The sequence below is a fragment of the Eleginops maclovinus genome, chromosome 9 (genome assembly GCF_036324505.1).
Source record: "Eleginops maclovinus isolate JMC-PN-2008 ecotype Puerto Natales chromosome 9, JC_Emac_rtc_rv5, whole genome shotgun sequence".
NCBI lineage: Eukaryota > Metazoa > Chordata > Actinopteri > Perciformes > Eleginopidae > Eleginops > Eleginops maclovinus.
The window spans coordinates 696,982-714,538 of record NC_086357.1 but is presented as its reverse complement, the minus strand read 5'-3'; the positions used below and the strand labels follow the sequence as shown (position 1 = coordinate 714,538).

At 41.3% G+C, this 17,557-nt stretch overlaps 1 protein-coding gene across 3 annotated transcripts in view; it reads right to left on the bottom strand.

Moving 5' to 3' along the window:
- nfia (nuclear factor I/A) overlaps positions 1-17,557 on the bottom strand; it is a 147,269-nt gene that overhangs the window by 83,463 nt on the left and 46,249 nt on the right. For all 3 annotated transcript variants that reach the window (XM_063891604.1, XM_063891605.1, XM_063891606.1), the window contains exon 2: positions 10,522-11,050. In XM_063891604.1, coding sequence (XP_063747674.1) covers positions 10,522-11,050 — 529 coding nt within the window. The remainder of the gene's footprint in view (positions 1-10,521; positions 11,051-17,557) is intronic.

The following is a 17,557-nucleotide window of genomic DNA, read 5'->3' as shown; positions in this document are numbered from 1 at the left end:
TGTGTGTGTGTGTTTGAGAGGGTTTGTGTGTTTTTTGGCACAAAACTCACTCACTAAGCCTTTCAAGATGGACGGAAAGAGAGAAAGACAGAAACACGAAGATTCAATGAGCAGGAGTCTCAAGTGTCTCATGTAGGGAGGTCAGAAAAGGTCAAGAAGTTAAAAAAATTAACGCTTCAAAACGTTCAGAACACATTCCAAGTCAAAATGTGATGAGCTGAAGTCTACAGTGTGTTTTATTTTCTTCTTGTAAGAAAAATGCAGGCCAGGTGTTCACTTATCGGTGTTTCAATGTTGCAAAATCAATCATTAATTAAATGTAATATAAAATTGCTGCATGTTTGCATGGACGCTGGGAAATTGCAGTTCTTAAACTCAAACTTTGCAAATAAATGATATTCTTCAAGTAGCTGCATGCAATGTGAAGTATTTAATGTCTTGTTGTTTTGCTCGATAACATTTGGCTTCATCTGTATGACGCATCCATCAGCCTGCAGTGAAACAACAACATAGTGCATTATTTTATGTTTTGGGTTATATTATGTTTATGGGAATATAGTAAATACAAACAGGTCCAATACTATCCATCGATATAGAGCTGACAGATTACAAACTGAATCCAAATCCTTCCCTCTAATCCAATATCACCAACATGTCCTATATAGAACAGACTTCTTTCTGAATAAAATGAATGTCATGAGCCTCTAAAATCAGTACTTAATTTTACAGCTGATTTAAATGCAGTACTTTAATTTTTGTGTGTGTTTGTGTGTGTGTGTGTGTGTGTGTGTGTGTGTGTGTGTGTGTGTGTGTGTGTGTGTGTGTGTGTGTGTGTGTGTGTGTGTGTGTGTGTGTTGTTCATTTGTGTTGTGTTCAGGATCAGTGGGCTCCTGTAATATGTGCAGAGAGCTCAGCTTTGACAATACACTTTAAAGCGGATTACCTGACTGTACGACGCCTAGGAATCAGCTGATATCTGCCTCAGGGCCTTTTTTATAGTTTATTTTTCACAGCAAAATTGCTCACTTAAGATATTTTAACATATCATTTTGAACAATACAACGATTGTTGACTAAATCTATATACAGTGAAGGAAATAAGTATTGACCCCCTGCCGACTTTGCCCACTTACAAAGAGTGTGTTGAATGGTGGGAAATATCTTGCAACCAACAAGAATTCCGGCTCCCACGGACTGGTTAAATAAGTCCTCTCACTTTAAGAAAGTACTCCTGATGTCAACTCTTTACCTGGATAAAAGACACCTGTCCACAGTCAATAAATCAGATTATAACCTCTCCACCGAGGGCAAGACCAGAGACAGGTCTTGTGATCATGGTGGAACTAATGTATAAGGACATCAGGGACAAGATTGTAGACCAGCACAAGACTGGAATAGAAGACAAGACCACCAGCAAGCAGCTTGGTGAGAGAGAGACAACTAGTTTGATTATTAGAAAATGGAAGAAGCATAAAATGACCATCAATCGCCCTCAATCTGGGGCTCCACCATCTAAGATCTCACCTCTTGGGGCATCAATGATCATGAGAAAGGTGAGGGGTCAGCCAAGAACTACACAGGAGGGACTTGTTAATGATCTGAAGGCAGCTGGGACCACAGTCATCAAGAAAACTATTGGTAACACACTGCGCCGTAATGGATTAACATCCTGCACTAGCAGAGACTGATGAGGTAGTGGGAGCTCCCGGTTCTCCGGTGGGCATAGCACCTGGCAGAACAACTCCTCCGTCTTCTTTTAGCTCAATGGGAATGGGAACGGCTAGGTGCCAGTGGAGCACAGCTAACGTTAACTAAGTTAGGCTAACAGCAGCCACTAGCAAAAAACCCACTCAGCCTCAACAACGAACAAGCCGTAAAGTTGAGCAGTGTTTGCTAAGATTAGGTCATTCAGCTACACTCACTAACATTACTTAACTAACTCACAAAAAAAGAAATGTAAGTAATATACAACTATAAAGGTCTGATTCAATACCAAAGAACAAAATGGCACCTGCCGCTTCAGAACAGAAACTTGGACTGACAAAATGTCTCTGCCTATCACGGGCAAAGTGAATTAACAAATTACTATTGGTTCGTTCAAAATTCAAATAAAAATGCACCAAACAAATAACTCTGATTGGTCTAACTGTACAGAATTCTGTTGAGCAAGCACACTGTGTTTTTGACTGCTAACCTGGTTAAACAGGGGCTGAGGGGCCAGCCCCATGTCCATTGAGGAAGACTGCTAGGAGAAGCGCGACCATTACTCAACACATACAGGAAGCAGTTTGGAATGTACCAGACAGTTACAGCGCTACCATTGTCATATTATGTCATATCATGTAATAAACACGCAATAATGTTAGTTACGAGATAAAATACATATATATTCCTTGTTGTTAGTGGAAATCGAATTATTGATCATGTCATGCCACAGCGGCCACTAGTGGTGGGGCCCGGCCCCACCAGCCCCTTTATGCAGAGACGCCCCTGCACATTTGCTTTTGTTGTCGCTGTTCCTCTCACTTCTCCAGACACATACAAACTCGCTCACTCTCGCTCGCTCTACCATGCACACACACATGCAGCGCCACGCCCCTCTCTCTCTCTTAAAGGGATAGGCGCTCTGCCTCTGCATGACCCTTATAGCAGAACACCACATATTACAGTGTGAAGAGAGTGAAATGTTGCTTTACGAATTTCAACACTTAATACTGTCAACTTGATTCCAATTTCAGATACCTGTATTTACCTAACTGAATTAGTTTATAGAGAGAAAAACATTTTGACTAAAAGTTGACTAAAATGTAATGATTTTTCATCGACTAAAACTGGACTAAAACGTTTTGAGTTGTCGTCGACAAAAACTATGAAGGATAAAAAGGACTAAAATGAGACTAAAACTAATAACCATTTTCATCCAAAGACTAAGGCTAAGACTAAATCTAAAATAGCTGCCAACATTAACACTGATCCCCAGCATCAAGCATGGAGGTGGAAACATTATGCTTTGGGGGGGTTCCCTGCTAAGGGGACAGGACGATTCACTGCACCGAGGGAAGGAGGGAGGGGGCCATGTATCATAAAATATTGGCTGATAACCTCTTTCCCTCAGCCAGGACACTGAAAATGGGACATGGATAGGTCTTCCATCACGACAATGACCCAAAATGGAGGGGCCTAGCCAGACTCTGGACCTCCATCCCATAGAAAATCTGTGGAGAGAGCTGAAGCTTCCAATTGCCAAGCATCAGCCTCCAAACCTTAAGGATTTTGAAAGGATCTGCAGCAGTGGCGGCTGGTGAACATTTTTTTTGGGGGGGCGCAGTTGGGCGGCACGGTTTAAATAGCACTTTTTTAGAGGTTTAGCTTAAGACAGTTGGTTAGGTGGCTGCGGCCACATTCGTGCTTCTTACATTTTTGTGTGAAGTGCTTTAGATCCTTCATCCCGGTTGTAGTCCAAAGTGTTTCAGTCCCAGGACTTTGAAATAACAGACAAGGGAAACAAAAAAAGGCATTGCTCACTGTACAACCAGCTAACCAATTCCGCTTAGCATACAAGTTTGAGGAGAAAGTCCGAGTGTAGGTTCTCCCGCGATCAGTGGTCGTCTGTTGAATGTTTAAATCCGGACGCTCGGGTCCCAAGTCTTTCAATTTCTTCTTTTCGACATCTGATAGTCGATGAAACGGTGTTTTAAGTAGAGCTTGCACGGAGTTCTCAGCCATCGATGTCGCCATATTCACTCAATCTAAGTTTCAGCTAGCTACGGTGCTGCTCTTTACGCTTGTGGTTAGGGAATGATAACGATGCTGATTCGCCAAAATAGTCCAATCGCGTATCTAAGAATGTCACATTGAACTAAGAAACAATGCCATTGGCTGTGGGCGCAAAGATTTGCGCCCACAGATCTAAGTTTCATCCCCCAATGAAAAGCTATCCTTGCTAAAATGACTGAGAAAAGTATAAGCTCTCCTATAGACTCCCATGTTATCGGCGCCCACGGACGGTAGCCGACCTGCCTATTCTCAGAAAAGGCGAATGGCAATATATTATGTCCGGACACATTTTAGCGGTTCTTGACAGTGGTCTCCCATACACAGTTAACCCATAAACACGGTACATTTCTTATTTCAATTATGTTGTATATATAACGTTTTTTAACTCAAAAAGTCAGGGTGGGCGGTGCCCAAGCGCCCACTATTGACGCACCGCCACTGATCTGCAGAGAGGAGAGGACCAAAATCCCTCCTGAGATGTGAGCAAACCTGGTGACCAACTACAAGAAACATCTGACCTCTGTGCTGTCCAGCAAGGCTTTCTCCACCAAGAACTAAGGCATGTTTTGAAGGGGATCAAATACTTATTTCCCACGATGAAAGGCAAATCAATTTATATCTTTTATATGATATACACTTCTGGATTTTCTTTTTGATATTCTGTCTCTCACTGTGAAAATAAACCATTAAAGGTATAGACTGTTCATTTCTTTGTAAGTGGGTGAACTAACAAAATCGGCAGGAGATCAAATACTTATTTCCTCCACTGCAGATCAGTATTGTTATTCTGAATGCTACTGATGAGAAGAAACTCAGATAAAAGAATCAAATAACTTCCTTTCTAATGGTATTTTTTTCCCCCCCGTTGAGAAGCATTTTGCAGGTCAAATGGGCTTTTCAACCACAATTAGCTAATGTCCTCCAAGGCAAAAAAATAAAGGTTTCTTATTCTACTGCGGCCTGAGTGTGTTCGTTTTTATGAATGAGCCCAAAGCTCATTGACTGTGAATGATACAAAGTGTGTGACACAGCCTTGTTGTAGGGGGTGTTCCGTGGTCACAGTGTGTACTTCAATAACCACAACAGAAGTCTGTGGTTTTTACACAGCGCTTTGCCTTAAACCGCTCCACATGAAGACAGGCGGAGCGCAGCAGGAAGAGGAGGAGGAGGAGAATCTTGGACTTCCTTCTGGCTACAGCAACAACACTCCTCTGACCTGATTGTGTCCTTAAATGTCCTTTAAAGAGACACTTTGTGTTTTCTGGTCTGAGTTATAAGTCTGGACATCAACTAAGTCTGGAGTCTCACACACACACACACACACACACACACACACACACACACACACACACACACACACACACACACACACACACACACACACACACACACACACACACACACACACACACACACACAGTTTTCATATCTGTAACTTACGAGTCTTCCTAAAAAAAAAATCTTCCTTTAAAAATCCAAATCCAACAGTTAAGGTAATTCCTCTTAAGTCAACAGATTTTTTATGCAACATAACTCTGCCATATTTGGCAATTTACCACACTTGGGCTCGAGCACCGTTTAAGAGTGAAGAGGTTTTACTTCACAGCACTCACCTGATTTATGGAATTGCTGTTTTGCAGATAAATACAAAATAAATGAATAAAGATAGAAAGCACTAAATGGGTTAAAAGAGGTCCCTATTTTGCTTTTTGGGGTTCTCAGAAAGGGTCAGAAATGTATAGTGTTCTCCCCGTTTCATTCTGCTGCCATACTTCACTGATGATATATAACACGCACACATTCCCACAACCATCCTTATATCAGAGCATAGTTCACAAATGTACACCATTGCTGTAAAAACTCTCTCAACACATCTTGGAAATGAAACAAAAAGCTGGAGACTTTACTTCCCCTACTTAGGTTCATGTTACCGGTATTAACTGTTAACATTGGCAACTTTTTCCTCTTATCATGTTGTAGAAATGTGCAACTTTTTTCCTTCAAAAAATATATTTTATGAGCATCACATGATACACATTTCCAAAATATTTAGTACTTCTAGAATTGAAAATAAAGTCCTAATAAAGTAAAATGTTGGAGGTTGTGTGGTGGCTTCAAGGATTTAGTCAGGATGGAGTCTTTTGTAGGGCGGTTGGTCGAAGTTACACTAACTACTTCAGAGACGAAGCTCCAAATCTCTTTAAGAGCTCAGAGGACCAAGGGAAGTGGGTTAGACGACTTTCCGCACAAACACACACCTGCTGTTTGCTTGGTATCGACCCTGCAGGTCCTTTAAGGTGAAGTGGAAACCTTGACGTTCTGCAGGTTCCAGCCTCGTTATCTCACCCACACACTGATATCCTCTAATTGTGCAGCATGAGGAGCTTTCTTAAGAAACACACGATGTGAGATGAAGTCACAGAAACACTTCCACCTCTTACATCTAGTGTGTACTGCACTTCAAAATGACCTGAGAGAGAATACAGACTCCAAAAATGTGTGTATTTAATCAAATACATGAAGGTGATGGTTTGGAATGTTTAAGCTTTAAAAGAGACTGCATCACCCAGAAAATACGCCTTCTGTAATCTCAAGTTGCTCTGCATGATATTAAGATTTCACATAAAATCATAAATACATTTTAGAAAATGTGATACATTTTAAAAGAACTTTTCACAATGTTGAGGAGGAGAATCTAATTAACTACTCACAAGGAGTTTAATTACCTCCAGCTTCAGCTGAATTGTTCAAATGGGGCTCCTATTTCTGTTCTATACTTTTGGATAAAAGACACATTCTTAGTATTTCCAAACTTTCTGACTTCCTGTCAGTGTCTCTCATCTCCCATTGGTTTCTACTGAAGACGTAAGTCTTTAAAAAGGCAGATATATAAATGGATGTTTGGAAAAGGCTCAGTTATTTTGTAGATTTGTATCAGTCAGACAGAATGCACTACAGTGTGTGTGTGTTCATGATAAATGAACACGTCACTGATGTGTTCTCAATAGTTTGGGGCTCTATGGCGTTGAGCAGGAGAGATATCAGGCTTTGATACACACAATACTTGTAAGGAGATAGCTTCACTGTTGCTCTTATTTTGATCATGAACACAAAGTAGAAGTTCCTGAGCTGCAGGTAAAGGGTCTGAACACTAACCAAACCAACTGTCTGAAGGAAGAAATATAGAAAGAAAAGGAAGGGATCCTATCCTCGGTCCTCGCTCAGCCCCTGATCTCATCACCCAAACATCTAACTGAAGAAGTACGAGGAAGGTGTCAGTGGACTGAAAGCCCCTCTGTGATCGGCTGCAGAGCCACTAACTTTAATGTACAAGTCATTCTATCAAACTTTTATGATTCCATTTCTCTAATTATGTTTAATTGACTTTAATGCGCACATAAATATTATCTCATCTGTAATAAATGTTAACGTCGTTATTTCCAGTTGTGACGGCTCTAAATCACTGCGAGCCAACCTCTCCTAACTTTCTGTTCCTGAGCGGCTGAGCAGCCCCGCCCCCCTCCAGCTCTGTGGGAGAGTGTGTTGTTAATGAGGTGGGGCTGTTTATCCTAGAGGTTAAACGGGCTGATGATAGGGGGCACGACCTCCACGCTGTGACCTCTGACCTTTCAGCACGTGTTAAGCATTCCTGTGATAGTGACATCCGCTTACGCTGCTGTGGTTGAGCTTGTAAATCAGGAGGGGGGCTGACCCTTGACCCCCAACTTGTTCCTGACACACACACGTGTGTGTGTGTGTGTGTGTGTGTGTGTGTGTGTGTGTGTGTGTGTGTGTGTGTGTGTGTGTGTGTGTGTGTGTGTTCACGGTAGACTGGAGTCAGTGAGAGTCTGTTCATATGAAAAGCTCCACCTGTTAGACACCCAGCAGCAACTTCCTGTTCAGCTGTTTTCTGAACCCCTAGCTGCATCATTCTGCACCAACTGTTAGCCGTGTTGCTGACATAGCGTCTTTTTGGAATGATTTATATATAATTTCCTTTATAAAATCTACAATTAAAAAAGACATCTATATACGTACATCAATTTTTTTTCAACCTCAACATCAGAAATATTTTGATTTCGTTAACGTCTTAAAGTGACCCTGCCTGTCGCACATGCAGTCAGATTAAGATTTATTTACAAGCGAGGATCACCGATGGGCGTTTGGTTAAAGGGTTACGAAAGACTTCCTATCTTGTGCGACCTTTGACCACCACCACCATATTTCCCAAACTCATCCAAGAGTTGTATGTCATTGCACAATCATAAGAGCTTTAAAAACAACCCTCAATAAAAGGACATGCCAAAAAAGTGCGTCAGAGCAAAGATACCTAGGAGATGAAGAGAATTTCAAGACAATTAAAAAATAGTTACAGTTCTAAAAACTGCAGAAAATATACACAATCCAGCTGCCAGACTGAAGGAGTACACTGAACATTTGACTGCTTCTCCTCTGTTTCAAAAAAATGAAGGTGAAGGGAAATTAAACTTAATATAAAAAAGTTCAGAATGCATGTCTTTGAGGTTCTAACATCCCGCTGCTGAACATTCAGAGGATTAAATGATGAATGGTTGGTGGTGCGCTGCGGTTTCTACTGGCAACACTGTTGCCCCCCCCCCCCCCACACACACACTGAGTCAGTGGTATGGGGATGAATTTAATTACGGACTCGGCAGCCCTGACAGAGCCCGCCTCCAGCCCTGTCAGCCCTGAGGTCAGGCTGCCTTCACATGGCTTTTAATCAACGCCACCGCTCCAGAAAAGCTCCGTATAGCCTTAAATAAGAGGCAGGACGAAACCTGATACTCCTCCGCCTAAACGGGTGTAGGAAGAAAAGGGAATGGGGAGGGGGGGGGGGCTTACACTTCTCCCTCTCAAGATAGAAACTCCTGAACTGTTATGTAATTACTTTTTGGATCAGACAAAAAGCTTAATTTAGCAAAAGAGAACCTAAACATATTTCAAGATTTGCCACAACACGTTCCCCTCACTGGTTCTCCTGCAGCGAAGCAGCTCAGAGGCAGTTTACTCATCTCTCTGACGGCTTCTCGCTCTGTGCCAACTATTGGAGCTTTCCTCCGACGGAGAGTTCACCTCAACAGAAAGCCACAGACCAGCAACTGCAGCTCCGCTTCAGCCTGAAAAGCTTTTTTTCCTCTGACTGAAGGGAGCTCAGTGTGAAGCGTCCACAGCTGATTGCTGCAACCGCACAGTGCAAACACACAGCAAGCTGAGCGGAGGAGAAAGGGAGCAGTCTTTGGGCTGGGAGAAGCTGCGAGCTGCGAGAAGGAAGGCATTGTAATTACGCTTCACGGACCCAGATCTTTTCCAGAATGCAGCGCGGGACTACTGACAGATCTCCACAAAAACTGGACAAGAAGGAAAGTCTGCAAATTCATTAGCCTTTTTTTTCTTAAGATGATTAGATTTCTGTTTGCATTTGAACCCCCAAATAAGTTTAAATACAACTTTAGCTACTCAAAATAAGACATCAGCGATCAAAGGATATATTAAGGTTGTGTCTGTTATCCTGGTAAAGATATCTCAAAGCTGTCCTCCATCAAGAAAACTCTAAAGCTCCAACAAACTGCGAGCAAGCTCTGTGCCAAGCACTCCAAGCGTCTGCCAAACACCTCTACACGATCGCTGCAGCATGCACAAATATTCCAACCAGCCAAATAATTTTCCTGTGAAATTAGTCACAAATCTGGGAAACGTGCTGAGCAATCACTCTGGAGATAATTGTGTGTGTGTGTTTTTCTAAACCTGTTAAATGTGCCAGCTTTGCTCTGCTTTCAGAGGGCCTCGGGGTGAGGAGCTTCTCCCCAGAATACTGCTTTACTGACCACTGAGGAAATGATGCCTGTCTGACGCTGATAACGCGTTTGTCTCTGAGACACAGCGTTCCGTGAGAGGGACGGTGTGCTTCCATCCTAAAAACCAACAGAAGTTTAACCAGAACCAAAGAATTTGCTGATGAGCGTGAGTTGAGACCCCAAAGAAGATCATTTTTTTAAATGAGAAATGGGTATCTGTATCTTGACACAAGAAAAAAAAATGTTAGCATTGTGTTAGAGTTGTGAAGCTTTCCATCACTTCACTTCATATTCCTCACTAAATCGACTTAAATCATGTGTCATAGACTTCAAATTCGACTTTTTTTTTAGACTATCATCCTTGGTGGTTTAAAATTCAGGTCAACTTACACACGTTTTGACATAACTAACAGGTATCTTTCAGGTTTATAGCCTCCGGATATTCAGAATGGGAATATCACTAAGCTGCTGACCTCAAGCTCAATGCTACAGAAAGAATGGATGCCTTTTAGAAGACCAGAGTCAAGTGAAACCACTGAACTTTGTATTTCAACATACCTATAGATAACAAAAAGCATGAACCAATAACCAACGAGGATTCAATAAATAAAGACTCCATAGATGAAGTGAGACCCTACAGGAAGCCACAGGCAGCACTTATATGACATGTCTAAGTTACATATTACAGAAAAAACAACATCAAGGCTGTGGAGCTTCATATGCTGTGTGTTCATCATGTTTTTATCTCATGTACACTTTTACAAAGAGCTCAATGCTACAGAAAGAATGGCTGCGTCCATCACTCACTCAACACATGAAGAAGAAGAAGAAGAAGAAGAAGAAGAAGAAGAAGAAGAAGAAGAAGAAGAAGAAGAAGAAGAAGAAGAAGAAGAAGAAGAAGAAGAAGAAGAACAGACTCAGGTACTTACCGGCGTGCACGAAGTAGGCCAGGTAGAGATCCAGCTCCTTGACTGAAACTCCAATGTGATGCGGCTGCACACACAGGGTGGGGTTTGAACACTGAGGAGACTTTACCAGCCTCTCCCCATCAGTACTTTCGAGGGGAATCCCTTTGAATAAAATCACCATGACCAGGTCCAGCCTCCACACTTTATCCGCCTGGCGCAGGCAGTCGATCCTCCTCATCTTGCCCTTTTGGTCGGGGTTGGAGAGCACGCAGCACGGCGCCTTCTTCCCCGTCACCGTCAGCACAAAGTCCTCTCTGAACTCAGGCCGGATGTCCTTGCGCAGTTTGGCCAGGAGGCGTGATGCCCACTTCTGTTTGACCTCGGGCTTCTCCCCCAGCAGCTCGTCCTTCACGGCGCGCTCCTCCTCCTTGGACATGCGCTTCTCATGCTTCTTGAAGTACTTCCTCTTGCGGGCCTGCAGGTTGAACCATGTGTAGGCAAAGGCCCGAACGTGGGGGAGCAGGGCTTCGATGAAAGGATGGAATTCATCCTGAGGAAGGGAGAGAAGAGACGTGATGAGAGCAAGCGGAGCAACATGCAACAACTGACAACAGCTTGCTGGTATAAAGGGACATCAAAATATCATATAATGTCATCAAATATCTATATAAATGTATATATATATATATATATATATATATATATATATATATAAATGTATATATATATATATATATATATATATATTCTGTATCATGTAGTTCAATCTCTTCATTTAGGCTGTATGACGGTTACATTCTTCCAGTAGAAAAGAAAAGTTTGTAGCACATTCAGCACAACATTTCTGGAAATGTTTGGATCTTTACTTTATTTAAAAAGAATGTGGTGAAGTTTGGCTGCACAGCGCGAGTTTGTGATGAAAGCCTTCAGAGAGGTTCAGAACTTAAATGATTACTTCTTGAAACCCGGGAAACTGAAAGCATTGAAAAGAGAAGAAAGCACATGTCTGCACGGCAAAGAAATGACTGGATGACCCCAAATGATCTTGTTTGGAAATGTAAGTGCTTTTAAATTGAAGTTAAAAGAATGACAGAAGGAGAGAAGTAAGAGGGAGAGATAAAAATGATCTAGGGGAGAAGGAAATGCAAAGGGAAAGAAAGTAGGGATGGAAATGAAAGAGGGAACAAAGAAGGAAAGAAGGGGCATAGAAAGGAACTAGAGGGGGATGAAACAGAGACACACAGAAAGAAGTACAAGGAGAGTTTGGAGAACAGAAAGGGTTAAGGAAGCAAGCGGCGATAAAAGACAAAGAAGGAAACAACAAAGGAAGGATAGCAGTGAAAGCAAAAGGAAGCAAGAAGGAAGTTGTGTAGGAAGAATGAGTTGTGCTTCTGACAGTACTCTGCTGATCCCAGATCTCCTCCCCTTGTCAGATGGAAACAGAGAATAGTTGTGTGTGCTGGGTTCAGGCTGCAGAGCACCTCTCTCTCTCTTGGGCCACACACACACACTCAGCCTGTCTGCCACTTTTTTGGCACTCAGGCAGGAATGTGGGTCTATGGGGGTCTGCCAAACCCGAAAAAAAAACACCAACCGACCAGAATCCCACCAACTAAACGACCAACCAACAAATCAGCGGCAAGCAAGCAAAAAGAGGCCGCCACAAGCACCCAGGCCCCCGTCAGGTATTAGAGATGAATTAAAGGTGCATTATGTGGCTTTGGGCTGATGAAAGCTGTGCAGTTATTAAGGGTGGGAATGTGGTTAGAAAGCATGTCATAGATTACACCCAATTTGGGGTTGGTTACACCTGCTCTTCCCCCTCCTCCTCTCTAGCCCAAAAAGCACCACAAAACCCAGCTGGGCCAGGAAATGAACGCATTAGACTGAAAGAGAAAAGAGCCTCTTTGCTGCTCAGTGTCACAACACACAGACAGCCAGCTGAATGAAACGCAGAGGAACAGAAACAAACACAACCAAAGATCTTACAGCGGAGGGGGGGTTATGGGTGGGTACATCACGCAGGAGAAGAGCTTCCTGTTAAAATGTCAGTACACCTTGTTGAGGCGATAAAAAGCACCGGAGAGGTGAGTCCTGCTTCATGTAGAATACCTCTGACTGATCATTTTTAAGGTCTGATTTTTGGAGTGACTGACCAAACACTGTCTCAGAGTCAGTCAAAACTGAGCATCAGATTGTTAGGAAGCTAGACCAGTCTTTCAATGTTGTGATGGTAGGGCAAATATCACAGTCGAGTTTCTGTCGCAATACTAAAATTATACTTTTTCAAATACCGTGGTTTGAAAAGGCATAGAAGGATGTTGGAAATTAATTAATAATCAAACTGGCCAAACGCAATTTACAGTATATGAGGAACTGCAAATATTATCAACAATATTATGAAACTGATCTATGTTTTTTGGTCATGGCTCAGTCAGAACAGTCCACACGTGTCTACAATCTATCTGAATATTTTACTTATTTGAAGACAAATTACACTAGAAGTGCTTTATTACCAGAGGTCTTGATTTTGTATATTATCTGCAGACCACGTACCATTGTTTTCCATTTTATTTCCCATCAATCAAAAACACATCTGTTTTTAATTCAGTCAGGTTTCAGTTTTTCCTCTATGCATTTATTTTGATAACAAAAACAATAAAAGCTTGAGCAAGTGTGAAGTCTGACGCGAAAGCATGAAGAAAACTGGACTATACGGATGCTGAGTGTAGACATTGTTTCCATGGCAGTGCAGTGTGTAGATATTGTTGATATGGCCCTATAAATATTTCTTTGTTTTGTTCTCAGGGTTGGGACAGTTGTCTGTTCGATGCTCAGTGGAAAACCTGTCATTTCAGTTAGTCCGTCTAAACACAGACGGACCGACAGAAAAACAGTTTCATCACCAAGAGCACAGAACACACCGCTGGACAGAAAACATCTTCTTGGAACATTTCTTATTTGGATAGAAGCTCTCGGAGGATTCCTGAGCAGGATTGGGTGGGGGTGGTGGGAGGGGAGGTGTGAGGGAGCCACGTATTGAAAGAAAAGACACAAAAAAACCTTTGCTATTCGTGGATAGTCAAACCGGGATGAATCCTGGTGTTATTTGTTAAAAAGCCAGAATCCCATACTGTCCTATTGAGGATGTTAACCTGGAGGTTTATTTTTAGTTTTTATCTTTTTTGGATCAACTTGAAGATCTGGGTTAAAACAGTTTGTTAAATACAGAAACTTCTGGAGGAGTTTGCTGCAGCTGTGTTGTCAGAAAATCTCCTCTTTTTTGATCCAATCAAAATGATCTTAGAGCTGATACTAGACAGGAAACGTTATCCACCACCTGCCTTTTTTTTATTTATATATATAACATTGTTCATCCTCCCTTATGAAGGGGCTCTGAATACAGCACATTATCTATTCTTGGAGACGGTCCAGCCAAACGGGATGGTCTTGAAAAGCCGCTCTGCAGCCAGACGCCCTGCAGACAGCCGCTCTGCAGACACCCTGCAGACCCCCTGCAGACGTCCTGTAGACGCTCTGCAGAACGGCCGAACACTGCCTATTGTTATTTGTGGTTACTTTTAGAAGTGAGATGTGTTTCTGTTATAAAAACAACAAGGGTCTGCTGGAGGAATGATGTGTTCAGCCTCCACACATTGGCACACACACACACACACACACACACACACACACACACACACACACACACACACACACACACACACACACTACACATTCCACAGTGGATCTGCAGCTCTCTGGCTCTGGATGTTCGCTGCAACCACATACCAACATTCCTCACAGCCCAGTGCAGCGTCTCTGCTTCCTGACCCGCTCACACACTGGCCTCCTCCGCCACCACTTCACACTCTGTCCGTCCGCTGTAAACAAAATCTTACCGAACAAGTCACTTGGTCTCATATTTAGCCTTAAAAAACGTGCTTTGCTGCCAGCAGCTGTGAGATAATCCCCCTTGCTTTCAGCTACATTTCACTGTTTTCTGAAATGTGTCTTTGAATAAAATAATCCTGTTGCTGTGAAGATAGTGTTTCAGCAGATCTACTGATACCAGGTGATTTTTGAAGTTTCGTTTTCGTAGAAAATGTCCCTTGTTGGTCAGATAATCAATCTTGTTCTATGTGTAACTTATTTTTGTTTCAAAGCTTAAGTATAAAACAAAGCAGATAGCTTCACCAGAAAATAAATAATTATTACAATAAAATAATTTATAATCGAAATGTGAGATTATTTCAACACAATGGTTGTTTTTGCTGCATATCCTAGGAAAAGAAAATGCGTTCGTACTAGGAATTTTGAAGAATTTGTGAACTGCAAAGAATATTTGTCATAGTCCTATTGTCTCTTATTTGAGCTTCAAGAGCTTTTTCTGTCTCGCTTTAAGGAAATTGTGTTTTCACTATGTTATCACTTCAACTCTACATTTCTTTGTCATTGCTTTTCACATCTGGCCTTAAAAAACGTGTATCCATTTTTTCCAAACAAGAACAAATCTCTTGGTTCTGGAATTTATGTTGGCAGTCATTTTGTCTGCATGCTAAAGCAGCAGTCATTTGCATCTGCGTCAAGAAAACAGCATTGCATCAAGTTGATATTTATAAAAAGAATAGGTATAGCCATTGTTTTTGTGCCTGGTTAAAATGCAGTGAGGAGGTTTCCAAGTGGACTCATCACGCGGCTCCCCAGGTTATTTTTCCCTCTCTTTTTGGGTAGTTTTTTTTCTTTCAGCATCTGAGGAAATCACGATTTCTAAACCCGCGAGGGGAGTCTGAGAGCCGACACTTACACGTTCCCCCTCTGCACCTCGGTGACACATGTAATGGGCTCCCAATAACAGGCCTGTAACAACAACCCCCTGAATAACAATCATTTAATCCTCCCTGCCTCCCCCGTCTATTGAAACACTGAGGGAATTATCGCTGTGTCACTCGGGCTCAGTGGCATGCCGACAAGGCCCGACTAGCTCGCCGAAACCTTGCCGCTACGGCTGGTGATGAAGATAGAGGAGGAGGAGGAGGATGGCATCATCCTCAAGCTCACAAACACACTGCAAAGGAACAACACTGTATGAACCGCGACGAACACACACACCAGGGTGTAAGTAACAAAACCTCACCAACACTCAGAAATACTTCCCTAAAGAAAGGACACACTATTTATGGAAAAGAGGTGAGGCAATTCAATATCAAATAGATAATATCCATAAGGACACTATAAAATGAGAAATTACAGAAATAAGAATCATTTGTGAGAGAAATGCAGAGTGAAGGAGCCTTTCAACCCTCTGACCATGGTGTCTCTGGTTTAATAAACAAACACGTCCAAATATGCTTGGAAGAAATTTGGAAGACCCAATCTCTTTTTGGGACATTTTAAGATGTAATTCATAGCCAATAATGGATGTGGATAAAATGGGTTTCTTTGATGACGTTATTATGTCTTTTTTCAATTTGACTTTTGTAATTATTACATTTTGATTTTTTAGATCCTGCTCCTGTGACACCAAGATGATGTTTAGATCTACTTGTTGCATTTTCTGTGATATCAATAAAATTCAAGTGAGAGACAAATAGCCGAAATCAACCCAAAGTGCAAGACATAAATAATGATTAGCGAACACCAAACATTCAGATCTCGTCAGCAATCAAAATCTCTGGAACGCCAATGACAACGATGTAGCAATAACACCACCCGATACCTCAAATGACCACAACCCTCGTTAAATGAGAGAGTGTTGTTAAATTACGTACAAATCGGTTAACGGGTTTCGTTTGAGGGTGCCCCCTGCAGGCCGAGGAGCAAAACACACAGGCTAAATTGATTGACACTTAAGGTTTCAGAAATATTATAACGTTTGCAGCCCAATCGCTTTTTGCTTGGGCTGCAAATTAGAGCTAAATTAATTGTAAGATAAATAAATAAATATTACATTTGGAATTTGAGATGCCAAATAAAAATGTGTATCTGGCACGGAGTCTATGTTATTTGAGGATGAATAAAAAAACTTCAGAATCAGCCTCACCATTGTCCAATGTTGGAAAATAATCAAATATATCAGAAATAGAGACTAATAAAAAAAACAAATTAATAACTAAATCAATAAGCAAAAGAAACAAACATCAGCTTGAGTTTTTTACAAGAACAAAGTAGTAAAAAATCATCTGTTTAAAGCACTCAACATTTTTCTTCCTGCCTCTTCACTGAGCAGGATTTATAAAAGCTGCTCAGTCTGCTGATTATTGGTTTTACTGGCTGATAATCAGATTAAACATTAAAGCTTGTGTTCTGAACTGCAGTTCCAGATCGCCTTTAAACACGTCTCCAAACAAAAAATTAGGATGACAAATCAGTTTTTGTGGAGAATTTAGGATTTAAGAAAGTTGCTGCAGAAATCAGACATTTCAACAAAAGCTGATGGGTAAAATACCCAGAAAGTAACACACCTACAGTACATGTTCTAGAGCAGATGTTAGTGCTTCCCCAGTGTCACTGGCAAAAGAATATTTATTTACCGACTATGAATCTATTCACTTATAAATTATAAGATTTAAATATCAGTGCATCATGTGGTGTCTGAAGAAATTGCATTTCAGTAAAAGAAAAAGATATTACGTATCATTTCTTTCAAAGATAATCCTTACAATAAAATGTATTCAATAATTGTTTGATTACAAGAAACTTAAATATACAGCATTGTGATTTGTTCTAATTTAAGATTTCAAATTTAAATCTATTTGTGTCCATTTGCCGTGGTTAATTTCAGAAGATTAAGCCGATAATTCCTGCAAGGGGAAGCCAAAATCTGCAGCCAGAATCTCCATGATGTCACAACCAAAACAAAAGCCCCTAAATCCTTTTTTAACCTCTGACCCTAAACACAACACTGTGGCAGAGATACGGATTTATAAAGAGCAAAAGTAGGTCAAATGTAAGTTACTGATGGATAAATATGCAAAGTGTTTTTTATTTAAATATAGGATTTGGACTGCAAATAAATCCTAATTCATGTATGCATTGTTTTTTAGTTATTGTGTAAACT